Here is a 13,964-nt window from a genome sequence, read left to right as displayed (position 1 = left end):
TATTGAGTCCTGCTCGACTCAATACTTCCACCTAGCTTTCTATTCACAGAAGACACTGCTGCTGGACTAGTTTAGGGAGCATTGGTTTAGCGAGCATCAAGGAGGAACAGATATTCCCCTTAAATTTCCCCTATTCCCATCTTACAAATATTAACTAGCCTACAAACTGCACTCGAGGTAGGTTATGATACTATAAAGTACTAACCAAATATGGCGAATGGGAAAGGGGAAAACAATGCATTAATACAATTCAATGGCATCCCACTTACCTTCCTGGACCGCCTGGAAAGGGTTGTTAACCTCGACAAGTTTTATGGAATGTGTGATTTTCTCGCTCTGCAAAATGTCGTCGTTGAGACTGAGGTCTGAGATCGCCAGCTGGAAAACCTCGTCATCTCTCACTGCGTTCTCCTCGAATATGGCACCTGTTGAAAATATGTAATTTTCAACATTGCAATATGTGTAGACATCCGTTTGCAAAGACTACTGAGGCAGTTGCATTTCAGTTTCAGAGAAATCTCGTTCGCCTTACACTTCTGCCTATGTGTACCCTAATTAGCCTGGGGCTGGGGACGAGGTTAGTTTCAGAGAAACGTTTGAAAAGATATGCCCTAATGTGTAGGATAGGCTAAAATTTGTCAAGAAAGGGGTGATATGACATGACATGTTAAATCACCTTTTCCTGATGTAGGTTTTCAGTGAGGCTTAATTAGCATTATAATGAAATGTTGGTGAATGTATATACACATAGATCATTGAATGGGTGGATGCCAGATAAATACTTTTCACTTTCCCTGCCTGTCAATGGTGGTTACACGATCCCCCCATTTCAGAACCATGGAGAGCAAGAATGTTGTACCATGTTTTCGACCTATATAAACAAACTCTCTCAGCTCCAGCTCCTCTAAGAATATGTACTTTAACTACATATTGTATCTTGGTCCAGATTACCGAAATCTAATCCTTGTTTTTACCATTGTACAAATCTGTAAAAATCTGGCCCTGTATCAGTAGTTAGGGGCAATTTCTACCCACTCAACATCGGATTCAGTTAGATATGGGCCGGGCTTCACAATATAACCTCGCCTATGCTAGAGCTAGTACACTCTGAAATCCGTTAAAGTTTCAAATTATGACCAGGAATTGTTTGTTGATACATTATCAGTAATTTGAAGTTAATTATTGTAAACAGTGTTCAGATGTTATAGGATAAAGTAGATTAGGATGTATCGTATTTTGCAGGTGTGCAGGTGGTTTGAGCGAATAGCCTGCGTTGATGGTTAACTGGTGTGTTCATCTTATTTAGCGGGGGATGAGAATGGCGCATCTGCCCATTCTGTTTGCCATTGAGAACAGATTGGATTCCCGGTGTTCGAGCTCGCCTTCCAATGCAGAGCTGGATAACCAGCGCCTCTACATTGCCCCATCACCCCGTAAATCACTCCACGTCAGGTGTCCAATAATTTATGAGACAGACCTATTCCTCTCCTGCTTAATAAACAGACTCCTCTTTTAGCTACAATGATAACTTAAGAGGAGAGGAGAGGAGGAAATAATAGGAGAGTTAAAGGATATAGTGCTAAAGAGGTGGAAAACTTGGTTATTTCACGTCGTTCACAACTGACTGTCTCTATTGGTCCCATTTTACGCACAATAACAATAACCCTGAACCGTCTGATATCTGTAGGATGGCCATATCCATTTCACATTCAGATATTTCATCTCTAATAGCATATATTCACAGCTAGGAGGAGTAACCCCCCAAAGAATTGACCGGAATGAAACTGTCACATTCGATAGTGGGCAGTCTTTTGGTTGCCAAGTCCGACCCGTCTTGTATTGAGGGCTATCCAGAGTTTTTGCGCAGCAGCAGACTGGGCACGGAGACCGGCTATGGAGACGGAATATTTGAACCGCATGCGTCAATCCTTTTAAATGAGAATCCATGGTGTTCGAACGTAATGGTGCACCATTCTTCAACTTCACTCATTAAGACAATATTTCATAGGAAGTTAATCAGAAATATAATTTATTGTTTTAACCATGTTCATGTTAAGATAAGCGTAGCCTAGGCTACTCAAGGGTAGTCTAAAGCTTGGAACAGCATGCTCGATAGGGTACTTACTGGCTTTGCACTGCAAGCTTTTTCTGTCAAGATCACCGATACATTGGATTCCGAGAGAACAAAATGTGCCAAAAACGCATCAAAACCTCAATGGATATGAAATGAACGTTTTGAAAACCTTAGAATAACCAATTCCAGATAAAAGCCCTGATTTCGAGGTTGAGAGGGTGGTGGGGATGACAAAAGTGCAATGTAACCATGGCTACATCACAACTATTCCAACTTGCTTTATACCTGCGTTGTTAGCTATATACGGTTGTTATTTATATCTGGGTTAGGCCGAAAAAAGTGCAAATGCCATCGATGATAATGTATCCAATACATGTTTAATTATAAACCCCCGCAATGCTGCCTCTGAAGCTTGATAGTGTCCAAGACAAATAGCCTACATACCTAAGTACTGCAGAATTCTCAAATGTCAAATGCTTCAACTGTTGTTGTGCTTGATGGTTTTATTTCGAGCAATCAACTAGTCACTGCAGCACCATTGGCATGCAAAGGTTTTAATGCAAAATTTAACAAAAACTGATGTTCCACTGCTAAGGTGTGTGTGTGTGTGTGTGTCTGTGTGTCTGTGTGTGTGTGGGTGGGTGCATTAGTTGTCTTTGGTCAAACAAATGGCATTAAACAAATGCCAGTGGCATTATTCAGAAATACAATATTCCAGTCATTCATATTGACCCCTCCCCTTCCCCACACCATATTCATCACCAGCGCCGATGTTAGTTGTTTAAGCAAAAAATGTATTAAAGTCAGATAAAATATATTGGACAAATCTGACCTCTTACCCACCCAAATTCACCAAACAGATTACACTGGAATCTATTCTAATGTTGGCTTACGACATAATGGTTTAGTATTTGTCCCTTTGTCATGTATTTCCTTCACAGGCTTTTATTAACATTTCGCTCACGTTCAATTCAAAGTTCAAGCTATAGATGGGGAGGGGGAGGAGAAGGGATAGGCTATCCTTTAAAAACCCACGTTGTGTTAGTTCGTCTGATCTAAGCAAATTAGCTTGGCTTGCTTTGGTTTTGTCGTGTGAATAACAATATAATTACAATATTGTCTTTATTGTCATGGTTTAGGAAAATACACATTAGTGGTGCACTTTTCCAGGGACTTTCAATTAAGCGTTTGCAAAGCCTTTCATATGATATTGTGTATAATAGGCAATGTAAACGGACAAATTGATCTCACCATGACTGCATGGTTTAGAATTCAAATTAAGATATTGTAAAATTGTCACAGCTCCAATCATGACAACGTTATTCACCAGAACTACAGATCAAGCGTATAATGTCTTTAGTTCAAACTCGCTCTTCATACAGGCTACTAACACATTCAAGATAAATATATTTCATCCTTATGCCTTCCTAAATGTATCTTTAATTTCAACAACAAAATACTGTTTTATTCAAAGCCCTGAAGGGGTTTATATCACACGTCCGCGTTTGCATCCCGTCTCCTCTGCAATAGCTCCTTACCGATGTGAATGATGGAGTCCGCGCTCGCCACTGAATTGCATTGCAATATCCAAAGGGAAATAAATATTATCAGCACTTCCATCTCCGGTTTTGGCTAAAGCAGCTCATCCACGGCCCCTCGTATGTCAGGCAAATCCAAATAAGCAGCAGTGCGTAAACCAGTTGTTCAGATTGCGACTGAATAAAAGCCGAAGACAAAACTATATGGAGGGAGGAAAAATGTCCAGGGCTTCCTGGGGTATAGAGAATAAGTTATTGGGAAAGGGAGATGGCGGTTGGCAAGAAAAGGCAGGGAAATACACGGCTTTTCGGTAAGTAAGGCTGAGAATCCGGCGCGCTCTCTGTGGCTCTCGCTCTATCCAGCGAGAGTCTGAAACATAACAATCTGCAAACTGCAGAGGAGGGACCCCCCCCCCCCCACACACACACACACACACACACACACACACACTCCCTAGCTCACTCTCTCGATTTTCCCGACCCACGTGACTGCAGAGACTCTCTATCTACACGGCTAAACTGTCCGGAGAAGGCAGGGAGAGATGGAATCCGAGCAAGCCGGAGACCGGGACGGCGATCAAGACTTGCCCTTGAGGCTCGGTCTATCAGCGAATGCACATTACCATGGAAGGTCGGGAACCTGGAAAACCAAAGAATCGCCGACATTAAAAGCACATGGATGGCGCGCAAAGCAGACTTGCATTGCAGTGTAAGTAATCGCACCGGGAGGATAACTTCCGATTGATAGTTAACTCTCATAGCAGATTATATTTTCTAATGACAAATAGATTGGTGCATGGTAGCCTGTAGCTGTGGTGATGCCACACGTACGATATTGCGCTGAGGTGTATGTGTCTGTATATGCGTAAAACCTTTCCACAGCTACAGGTTTGTATGGGGACTATTTGAAGCGTTGAAACAATTTCACATGTTGAAATTGACTAAATGGCATGAATCGGAAAGAACAGACGTGAAGAGTATGAAAATGTATGCACTCACTAACTGTAAGTCGCTCTGGATAAGAGCATCTGCTAAATGACTAAAATGTAAAATGTAAAATGTAAAATGTAAGAGGACAGTTTCTGCTAAAAGTGCCTGCCTGGAGAGTATGCGTGACCGCACATACCGCTGTGGAGGGGACGCTAGTGCGATGTAGTATGGACACAGAGGTTAGACGGGAGGGTATAGAGCACATCTGTCATGATTTGATACAGGAGCTCGTCTAGGTCTGTTAGCCCACTGTCTTTGGGAGTTTTGTTACAATTATCTTTTATGTATTGTATTCTGACCATTGATTACAGTGTCTCTTCTACTGACCGCAGTGACAGTATGGTAAGCCAACAATATATTTGGAGACATGCATTATGATAGTAATTTTGTTTCCAATGGGTCTACTAACGCCTGACAAACTGTATCCAACCTTTCCTGCATGCCAGTTAAATTACCTATTGAACCTGTCATAAGTTATGGAGAGATTGCACACATGGACATGGAGCCAAGTGACATCACGATGTTAATCTATTTGCTGGACTAAGAGGTTCACACTACAGGTTGATAATGTAGAGGGTCGAAGAAGGAAGACCACATCCCGAAACTCGAAACTCCAAAAACTAAAGAACCTTCTGGGTTGTTTTTTCCCCGATAACAATGGTCCTTTTCAGAGAATATTTCTTCATATAAGAGATGAAACGGTAATATTCTTAATCTTACAATTAAAGGATATTTCTTGCGATTGAATGAGAGACGGAAATGCCCCTTAATTGTTTGGCTAAGTCTATTTTTCTCACGGAGAGATTTCAGCACCACGGATCCATGGACAGCTCCGGACTCTACTCATCGCCCTATGATGCAACTCAATATTAGGAAGGTGTTCTTAATGTTTTGTACACTCAGTGCATATGAAATATAGGGAGAATCAAAAGGTATGAGGTCTATTTTGTATTACACATACAGTACCAGTCCAAAGTTTAGACACACCTACTCATTCAAGGGTTTTTCTTTATTTTTACTATATTCTACATTGTAGACTTCAAAACTATGAAATAACACATATGGAATCATGTAGTAACCAAAAAAGTGTTAAACAAATCTAAACATATTTTATATTTGAGATTCTTCAAAGTAGCCACCCTTGATGACATCTTTGCACACTCTTGGCATTCTCTCAACCAGCTTCACCTGGAATGCTTTTCCAACAGTCTTGAAGGAGTTCCCACATATACTGAGCACTTGTTGGCTGCTTTTCCTTTACTCTGCGGTCCAACTCATCCCAAACCATCTCAATTGGGTTGAGGTCGGGTGATTGTGGAGGCCAGATCATCTGATGCAGCACTCCATCACTCTCTTTTTGGTCAAATAGCCCTTACACAGCCTGGAGGTGTGTTGGGTCATTGTCCTGTTGAAAAACAAATGATAGTCCCCCTAAGCGCAAACCAGATGGGATCACGTATCGCTGCAGAATGCTGTGGTAGCCATGCTGGTTAAGTGTTCCTTGAATTCTAAATAAATCACTGACAGTGTCACCAGCAAAGCACCCCCATACCATCACACCTCCTCCTCCATGCTTCACGGTGGGAACCACACATGCGGAGATCATCCGTTCACCTACTCTGCATCTCATAAAGACAAGGCGGTTGGAACCAAAAATCTCAAATCTGGACTCATCAGACGAAAGGACAGATTTCCACCGGTCTAATGTCCATTGCTCGTGTTTCTTGGCCCAAGCAAGTCTCTTCTTCTTATTGGTGTCCTTTAGTAGTGGTTTCTTTGCAGCAATTCGACCATGAAAGCCTGATTCACGCAGTCCCCTCTGAACAGTTGATGTTGACATACAGTGGGGAGAACAAGTATTTGATACACTGCTGGTTTTGCAGGTTTTCCTACTTTCAAAGCATGTAGAGGTCTGTAATTTTTATCATAGGTACACTTCAACCGTGAGAGACGGAATCTAAAACAAAAATCCAGAAAATCACATTGTATGATTTTTAAGTAAATAATTTGCATTTTATTGCATGACATAAGTATTTGATACATCAGAAAAGCAGAACTTAATATTTGGTACAGAAACCTTTGTTTGCAATTACAGAGATCATACGTTTCCTGTAGGTCTTGACCAGGTTTGCACACACTGCAGCAGGGATTTTGGCCCACTCCTCCATACAGACCTTCTCCAGATCCTTCAGGTTTCGGGGCTGTCGCTGGGCGATATGGACTTTCAGCTCCCTCCAAAGATTTTCTATTGGGTTCAGGTCTGGAGACTGGCTAGGACACTCCAGGACCTTGAGATGCTTCTTACGGAGTCACTCCTTAGTTGCCCTGGCTGTGTGTTTCGGGTCTTTGTCATGCTGGAAGACCCAGCCATGACCCATCTTCAATGCTCTTACTGAGGGAAGGAGGTTGTTGGCCAAGATCTCGCGATACATGGCCCCATCCATCCTCCCCTCAATACGGTGCAGTCGTCCTGTCCCCTTTGCAGAAAAGCATCCCCAAAGAATGATGTTTCCACCTCCATGCTTCACGGTTGGGATGGTGTTCTTGGGGTTGTACTCATTCTTCTTCTTCCTCCAAACACGGCGAGTGGAGTTTAGACCAAAAAGCTCTATTTTTGTCTCATCAGAACACATGACCTTCTCCCATTCCTCCTCCGGATCATCCAGATGGTCATTGGCAAACTTCAGACGGGCCTGGACATGCGCTGGCTTGAGCAGGGGGACCTTGCGTGCGCTGCTACTAATGCTTTTCTTTGAGACTGTGGTCCCAGCTCTCTTCAGGTCATTGACCAGGTCCTGCCGTGTAGTTCTGGGCTGATCCCTCACCTTCCTCATGATCATTGATGCCCCACGAGCTGAGACCTTGCATGGAGCCCCAAACCGAGGGTGATTGACCGTCATCTTGAACTTCTTCCATTTTCTAATAATTGCGCCAACAGTTGTTGCCTTCTCACCAAGCTGCTTGCCTATTGTCCTGTAGCCCATCCCAGCCTTGTGCAGGTCTACAATTTTATCCCCTGATGTCCTTACACAGCTCTCTGGTCTTGGCCATTGTGGAGAGGTTGGAGTCTGTTTGATTGAGTGTGTGGACAGGTGTCTTTTATACAGGTAACAAGTTCAAACAGGTGAAGTTAATACAGGTAATGAGTGGAGAACAGGAGGGCTTCTTAAAGAAAAACTAACAGGTCTGTGAGAGTCGGAATTCTTACTGGTTGGTAGGTGATCAAATACTTCATGTCATGCAATAAAATGCAAATTAATTACTTAAAAATCATACAATGTGATTTTCTGGATTTGTTAGATTCTGTCTCTCACAGTTGAAGTGTACCTATGATAAAAATTACAGACCTCTACATGCTTTGTAAGTAGGAAAACCTGCAAAATTGGCAGTGTATCAAATACTTGTTCTCCCCACTGTATGTCTGTTACTTGAACTCTGTGAACCATTTATTTGGGCTGCAATTTCTGAGGCTGGTAACTCTAATGAACTTATCCTCTGCATCAGAGGGAACTCTGGGTCTTCCTTTCCTGTGGCGGTCCTCATGAGAGCCAGTTTCATCATAGCGCTTGATGGTTTTTGCGACTGCACTTGAAGAAACTTTCAAAGTTCTTGAAATGTTCCATATTGACTGACCTTCATGTCTTAAAGTAGTGATGGACTGTCGTTTCTCTTCCCTTATTTGAGCTGTTCTTGCCATAATATGGACTTGGTTTTTTTACCAAATTGGGCTATCTTCTGTATACCACCCCTACCTTGTCACAACACAACTGATTGGCTCAAATGCATTAAGACGGAAAGAAATTCCACAAATTAACTTTTAACAATTTTGAAATACATTCCAGGTGACTACCTCATGAAGCTGGTTGAGAGAATGCCAAGAGTGTGCAAAGCTGTCATCAAGGCAAAGGGTGGCTACTTTGAAGAATCTCAAATATAAAATATTTTTTGATTTGTTTAACACTTTTTTGGTTACTACTTATATGTGTTATTTCATAGTTTGTGATGTATTCACTATTATTCTACAATGTATAAAATAGTAAAAATAAAGAAAAACCCTTGAATGAGTAGGTGTGTCTTTTGACTACTTTTAACTAGTACTGTACATGCATTGTAAGTTGAGAGAAATACTTATTCAAGTTTGTATAAAGGTAAACAAATATACTCCCAGCACAGTCATCAATCAACTGTTTAAGCTGAAGTTACTGGATAAAGTTCAAATGATACCTATATAGACAAAAATAAACCTAAAATCCTTAAAGGGCATATAATGCTAGCAGACAACCTCTTCTCATCAGATCTACACACTTATGCAGTATGCCTACTGTGTATATGTCCCATTTGCTGTCATGACAACATTGGATTACTACTACTAAGCTCTGTTTTTGTCAACTTCAAACTGAAAATGGAACCTTAAGGTAGACTATAATGTGGCCCGTGATTCACATGCAAGTCAATGACCTGAGACCTGGGTATGTATCAAGTGTCTCAGAGTAGGAGTGTTTTTCTAGGATCAGCTCCCCCTGTCCATATAATCTTATTTATTTAGATCTAAAATTCAAAACTGATCCTAAATCAGCACTCCTACTCTGAGGCACTTGATACATATGGTCCCTGATACTTCTAACCTCACAAACTACTGTCATGGTGTCCTGCATGACAATTGAAATTATGTAAATGTACTGACGTATTTTACCTGCTTTATTGACGCAATAAAGAATAGAAACAACATCTGGGTTTTTTATCATCATATATAAATGGGCATTTGGGCTTTGAGTTAATCATCGTTATTCATTTGATTCAATTGCATAATGTTGTAATGTATATTCTGAATAGCAGAAATGGGTTAAGGGCTACAGTATAGCGAAGCTGCATGCATTACAAACTGCATTTATTTGATATAGTATTGTATTCATGTGTGATAGTTGGTGGCCTATAGACTTGCCTTTTACAGAAGGACAGCTGCTTAAGGAGTTTAATAACTCAATAGCTCATCAAATTCAACTCTAACAGAATATAGGTCAGCGCTCTGAGTATGTAAATGAAGAGAAATCTTAAAACAAATCAGATGTTCTATCCTGCATGAAGGAAAATGGAGGGAGTAAATTCCCTCAAGCAGAGTGGCCCATGAAGCATAGTCAGTGAGGAGAGAACCTGAAACTCAGTCAATACCCTGGGTACCTTTTTAAATCTTAGACAAACAGAGGTGGTCTAGTCGAGTACTGCTTCTTTGTGGTCGGTGAGGTTGGAATTTTAAAAGCTCAAACTTATTCCAACTATTCCATCATGTTTAGGCAAGCTAACAAATAGGTACGGTAAGTCGATGCAGCCTTCAGACTAATAGTGTTTTACATAATGTCAGCGAGGGCAATAATACAGGTAGCTTCATTAATTCAATCCCCGTTACCTTGCTTACAGACTGACATTTTTAAAATGGTAGGTCAAAATACCTACCCTCATTATAATCACCGGTTCCTTTTATTGGGAGAACCAGACAGACACTTCATTAGCTATTAGGAAACCACATTACAAAAGCCTTCCTTTTGAGACACAGCATTCATTAGATATACCAAACACTACAATGGAGAATAAGGAATACTTCCATGTTGCATCCAAAATCACACTCTATTCCATATATAGCGTGCTACTTTTGACTCCACCTAATATCTCAGAGCATTATTTGATACAGGTCCATCCATCTCTGAGTATGACTGAGGAGAAAACAAAACATCCCCAACATCCAAACTCATTACTGGAAACAAGCCCACCAATACACAGAGACAGATGCCCATTCATACACAGAGACAGATGCCCATTCAGTTTCCTGTCTCTCTGCCAAATCACTTTGTCTTCTGAGAGAATATGAGTAGAACCCTTACATTAACAGCTTGAGTTTGACTTCCTGGTAGTAGAGGGGCACACGTTTTTGATCTTCATTTTATGGTTCAGATATATATATATATTTACAGTTCTTTATATTGAACATCAACAATGGCAGAGGACCTCTGCAGGCAATTAGGATTAGCCCACAGTGGACCCATGTCCTTAACCTCTGGTCCTCTGCTTCTGCAATGTACGACCACAGCAGAGCAGGAGCCAATGGGTTAACAGAAGCCGTACTGGCTACACATCAGGGTCCCACCAGGTGAATGGAGTAACAACATGACTGTCAGCATCCCGAGAGCTGTCCGTCACTAGGCCTCACTATCAGGGGACCCCGTGTCCCATGTCACTCAGACCTCTCCTGGTGGCCCCATGTAGCTCAGTTGGTAGATCATGGCGCTTGCATGGCGCTTGCAACGCCAGGGTTGTGGGTTCGATTCCCACGGGGGGCCATTATGAAAAATGTATGCACTCACTTAACTGTAAGTCGCTCTGGATAAGAGCGTCTGCTAAATGACTAAAATGTGAAAATGTGAGAGCAGGAACTGAGTGTTCCTCAGGGCAGGCACTGGATAACACAGACAGCTGCTTCCCCTGGTCCCCTGGCCTGGCTGGGCTGTCAGAGTCTGTCTGTATGTCTGTCTGCTGCCTACCTACCAACCTGGGGGTCCTTGTGGATAACAATGTGGATAGAACTGACTACAGAGAGACTGAAGGGTGAGATAGAGATCAGGCAGGCACTCGTTTCACACCTAGGCTGTCACTGCTCAGAGTGGAGGGGCCCGCTGGAGGGGTGCAGTGCGAACCCCCTGACAGCACCCCCTCTCCACCCCCAGTCGTGGCTAATTGATGTCAGGACTGGAGAGGATAAGTAATGGCTGAATTAGGCAGTACTTTAGGAGCAGGTCTGTCTTGGCAGAAAGAGGCCACTGCATAGATGAGGCTGCCACTGAACACACCCAGGGCTTGGAATGGGCCCCAGTTCTCTGGAATGCAGGATTCTCTGCACATATTAATCACTAACCACCGCTAAGCTAAGTGTGTGACAGACGGGTATTAACAGTCACAGATTTGGAAGGTCTTGTAACGCCAGGCCTCTGTGTATCTGACCAATCGCAAATGGTGTTTTGGAGTTTGTAAAGCCTGTGTTATGACAGCGTCGTGTGTGTAATGGGTGAACCATCCATTAGGGAAAGAACAGATAGGTGACTCTGGCTGCAGCTTGTGTGGAATGGACTGTCTGTAAATAGCACACCTCTCGCCCCAGTGTCTGGACAATCATCTGTGAGTAGAGGAGCCAACAGCACACTGGACAAATAGCCTTTGTACAAGTGTTGAGGGATGCCTTAGTGTATTTCTAACCAGAGAGTGTAAAGCATTTGGAGGTGCAACCACAAATTGCCCAAGGACTTAAGTGGATGTACACAAGCCATGCAAGCTGATGATGAGAGGTGAAGGATATAACACCAACTCTATGACGAACAACCTCCTCTACAGTACTAGTGCATCACTATAGTAACCCCCACTATGATACTGTATAGGATCACAAGTAATGCTCCCCATCCCACACTACCTGACCCCCTTAAAGTCAGATACAGTCAGCACCAGGCTCTCTCTCTCTCTCTCTCTCTCTCTCTCTCTCTCTCTCTCTCTCTCTCTCTCTCTCTCTCTATTTGTTGCCTTTTTGCCTGTGAGTGTGACTCAGGCTCTGATTGAGTGCTTCACAAGACAGAGTAGCAGAGAGAGCAGCAGAGAAAGGGGATGTGAGAAGAGAGGAGCAGCGGTGGGACTTTAAAAGGCAGAGTTAGAGCCAAAATGGTGTGGATGGTTGATCAGTGGAACAGTGGGCTTCCAATGCCAATGTTCTCATGTAAAATGCCTTAAGGAGTGAGGCGATGCAGGAAACAAAGGTTCCATTAGGAGCCTGGCATAAGAGAAAATGAAACCCTGGAAGCATCCGTCTCTCCCTAAGGGAGCTGTAGAGAAAAGAGAGAAGGCTTGGATCTTCCAACCCATTGGATTGTTTGCTTTGAGGCTAACAAATACATGTATGGCAAATATTAACACAGTAGGCTAGCTGATACTCAACCTCTACAAGTAGAAGTAAGTGGGGGAATGAATAAAGTTTGTTTTGAAATAGCAGTGAAGTGACCAAAAGTTGGCTTATTTACACAGTTAAACTGCCACAGTGGATAAAGGAGCTTTAGTCAATAATGTAAATGTAAGAAATCTCAAAGCTGAATTGTAATTTAATTTAACTGCAGCGCTGAACAAATATCTTCCCACAATGCTAAAAGCGAGTAGATTAGAGTAAAGCAGAGCGTATTACAGACTCAAAGACAGAGGGAATAGAAAAACATGCCAAAGGCTACCTGAGATATCTCAGACTTGCTCTTTGTTCATATTTGGCAACATGTCTCTCTCTCCCTCTCTTCAAATGACGCATCCCTTCATTTACTTTCCAAGTATGCCATTGCTGTGCTCTTTGCATGTCTTATGGCCATTGCTTTTAAAACATATTTTTACCTCATTGGCTTGCTGTGAGTGATGCCTGACATCTCTCCCTTTTCCCCCTCTCTATCCCTTTGTCTTTCTCTCGCTCTCTCCCTCTCTTCCTCTCTTCCTCTGTGCCTGCTGTCTGGGCACACAAATGAGTTTCACCATCTCGGCCATTAACCTTGCCATCTGATGTGTGCATTGAGAAAATTATAAACCAAACAGGAATTAAATATCACAATGTAGAGGATATTACATTTTTCACTCCCAAGTTACTTTTGACAAATCGTTAAAAAAAGGCAAAGATGAATAATAAATGATGTTGTGGCATGGTCGTCCAATAAGGAGAAAGGAGAATATGGAAGTTCCTGCTGTAGCTGTTAATATCATAGTTAGTCTGTGTCACATAAATAATGTATAGTATGGTGTGAATGCATGTGGTGTGGTGGAAAGATTTCCCCAAGCCTTCAGAAAATTATTTGAAAACATAATTAGTCTGTGCCCAATAAACGCTTTAATGGTGTTAATGGCCCAGTGCAGTCAAAAACTAGATTTTCCGGTGTTCTATATATTTCCACACTATGAGGTTGGAATAATACTGTGAAAATGTGAAAATTATGATAATGCACTTTTAGTGCAAGAGCTTTTTGAAAAGACCACCTGAAATTTAAGCTTGTTTGGCTGAGTGGGTTTTTTGGACTGGCTGGTGACATCACCAGGCGGTATAAGTTAATAGACCAATAACAAAGAGAGTTTCAACCGCTCTGCCAATAACAGCTAGTGTTCAGGTTATACATCCCTCCCATTTGGCTCCCAGACAGTCCTAGCAAAATTATTGCTTGAGAAATTGCATTTTGCTAAGAAATCTTTGTTTATTTTTGACCGTAAAAAAAAAAAAAACACAGTAAGGTACTTAATTGTTACCAAGAAATGATTTGATATTGCGGTAAAAACGGCTGCATTGAACCTTTAAGAATTAACTATAA

The 13,964-nt window shown here is 42.0% G+C and overlaps 1 protein-coding gene across 2 annotated transcripts in view; it reads right to left on the bottom strand.

The window, feature by feature from the left end:
• grid1b (glutamate receptor, ionotropic, delta 1b) overlaps positions 1–3,979 on the bottom strand; it is a 401,577-nt gene extending 397,598 nt beyond the window's left edge. For both annotated transcript variants that reach the window (XM_045209114.1, XM_041843476.2), the window contains exons 1-2: positions 3,613–3,979; positions 270–425 (exon numbers count right to left, since the gene is read on the bottom strand). In XM_045209114.1, coding sequence (XP_045065049.1) covers positions 270–425; positions 3,613–3,694 — 238 coding nt within the window. In that variant the 5' untranslated portion in view covers positions 3,695–3,979. The remainder of the gene's footprint in view (positions 1–269; positions 426–3,612) is intronic.
• Positions 3,980–13,964: the final 9,985 nt, after the last annotated feature.

The sequence above is a fragment of the Coregonus clupeaformis genome, chromosome 1, assembly GCF_020615455.1.
Source record: "Coregonus clupeaformis isolate EN_2021a chromosome 1, ASM2061545v1, whole genome shotgun sequence".
NCBI lineage: Eukaryota > Metazoa > Chordata > Actinopteri > Salmoniformes > Salmonidae > Coregonus > Coregonus clupeaformis.
This window is presented reverse-complemented; position numbering and strand designations above follow the sequence as displayed.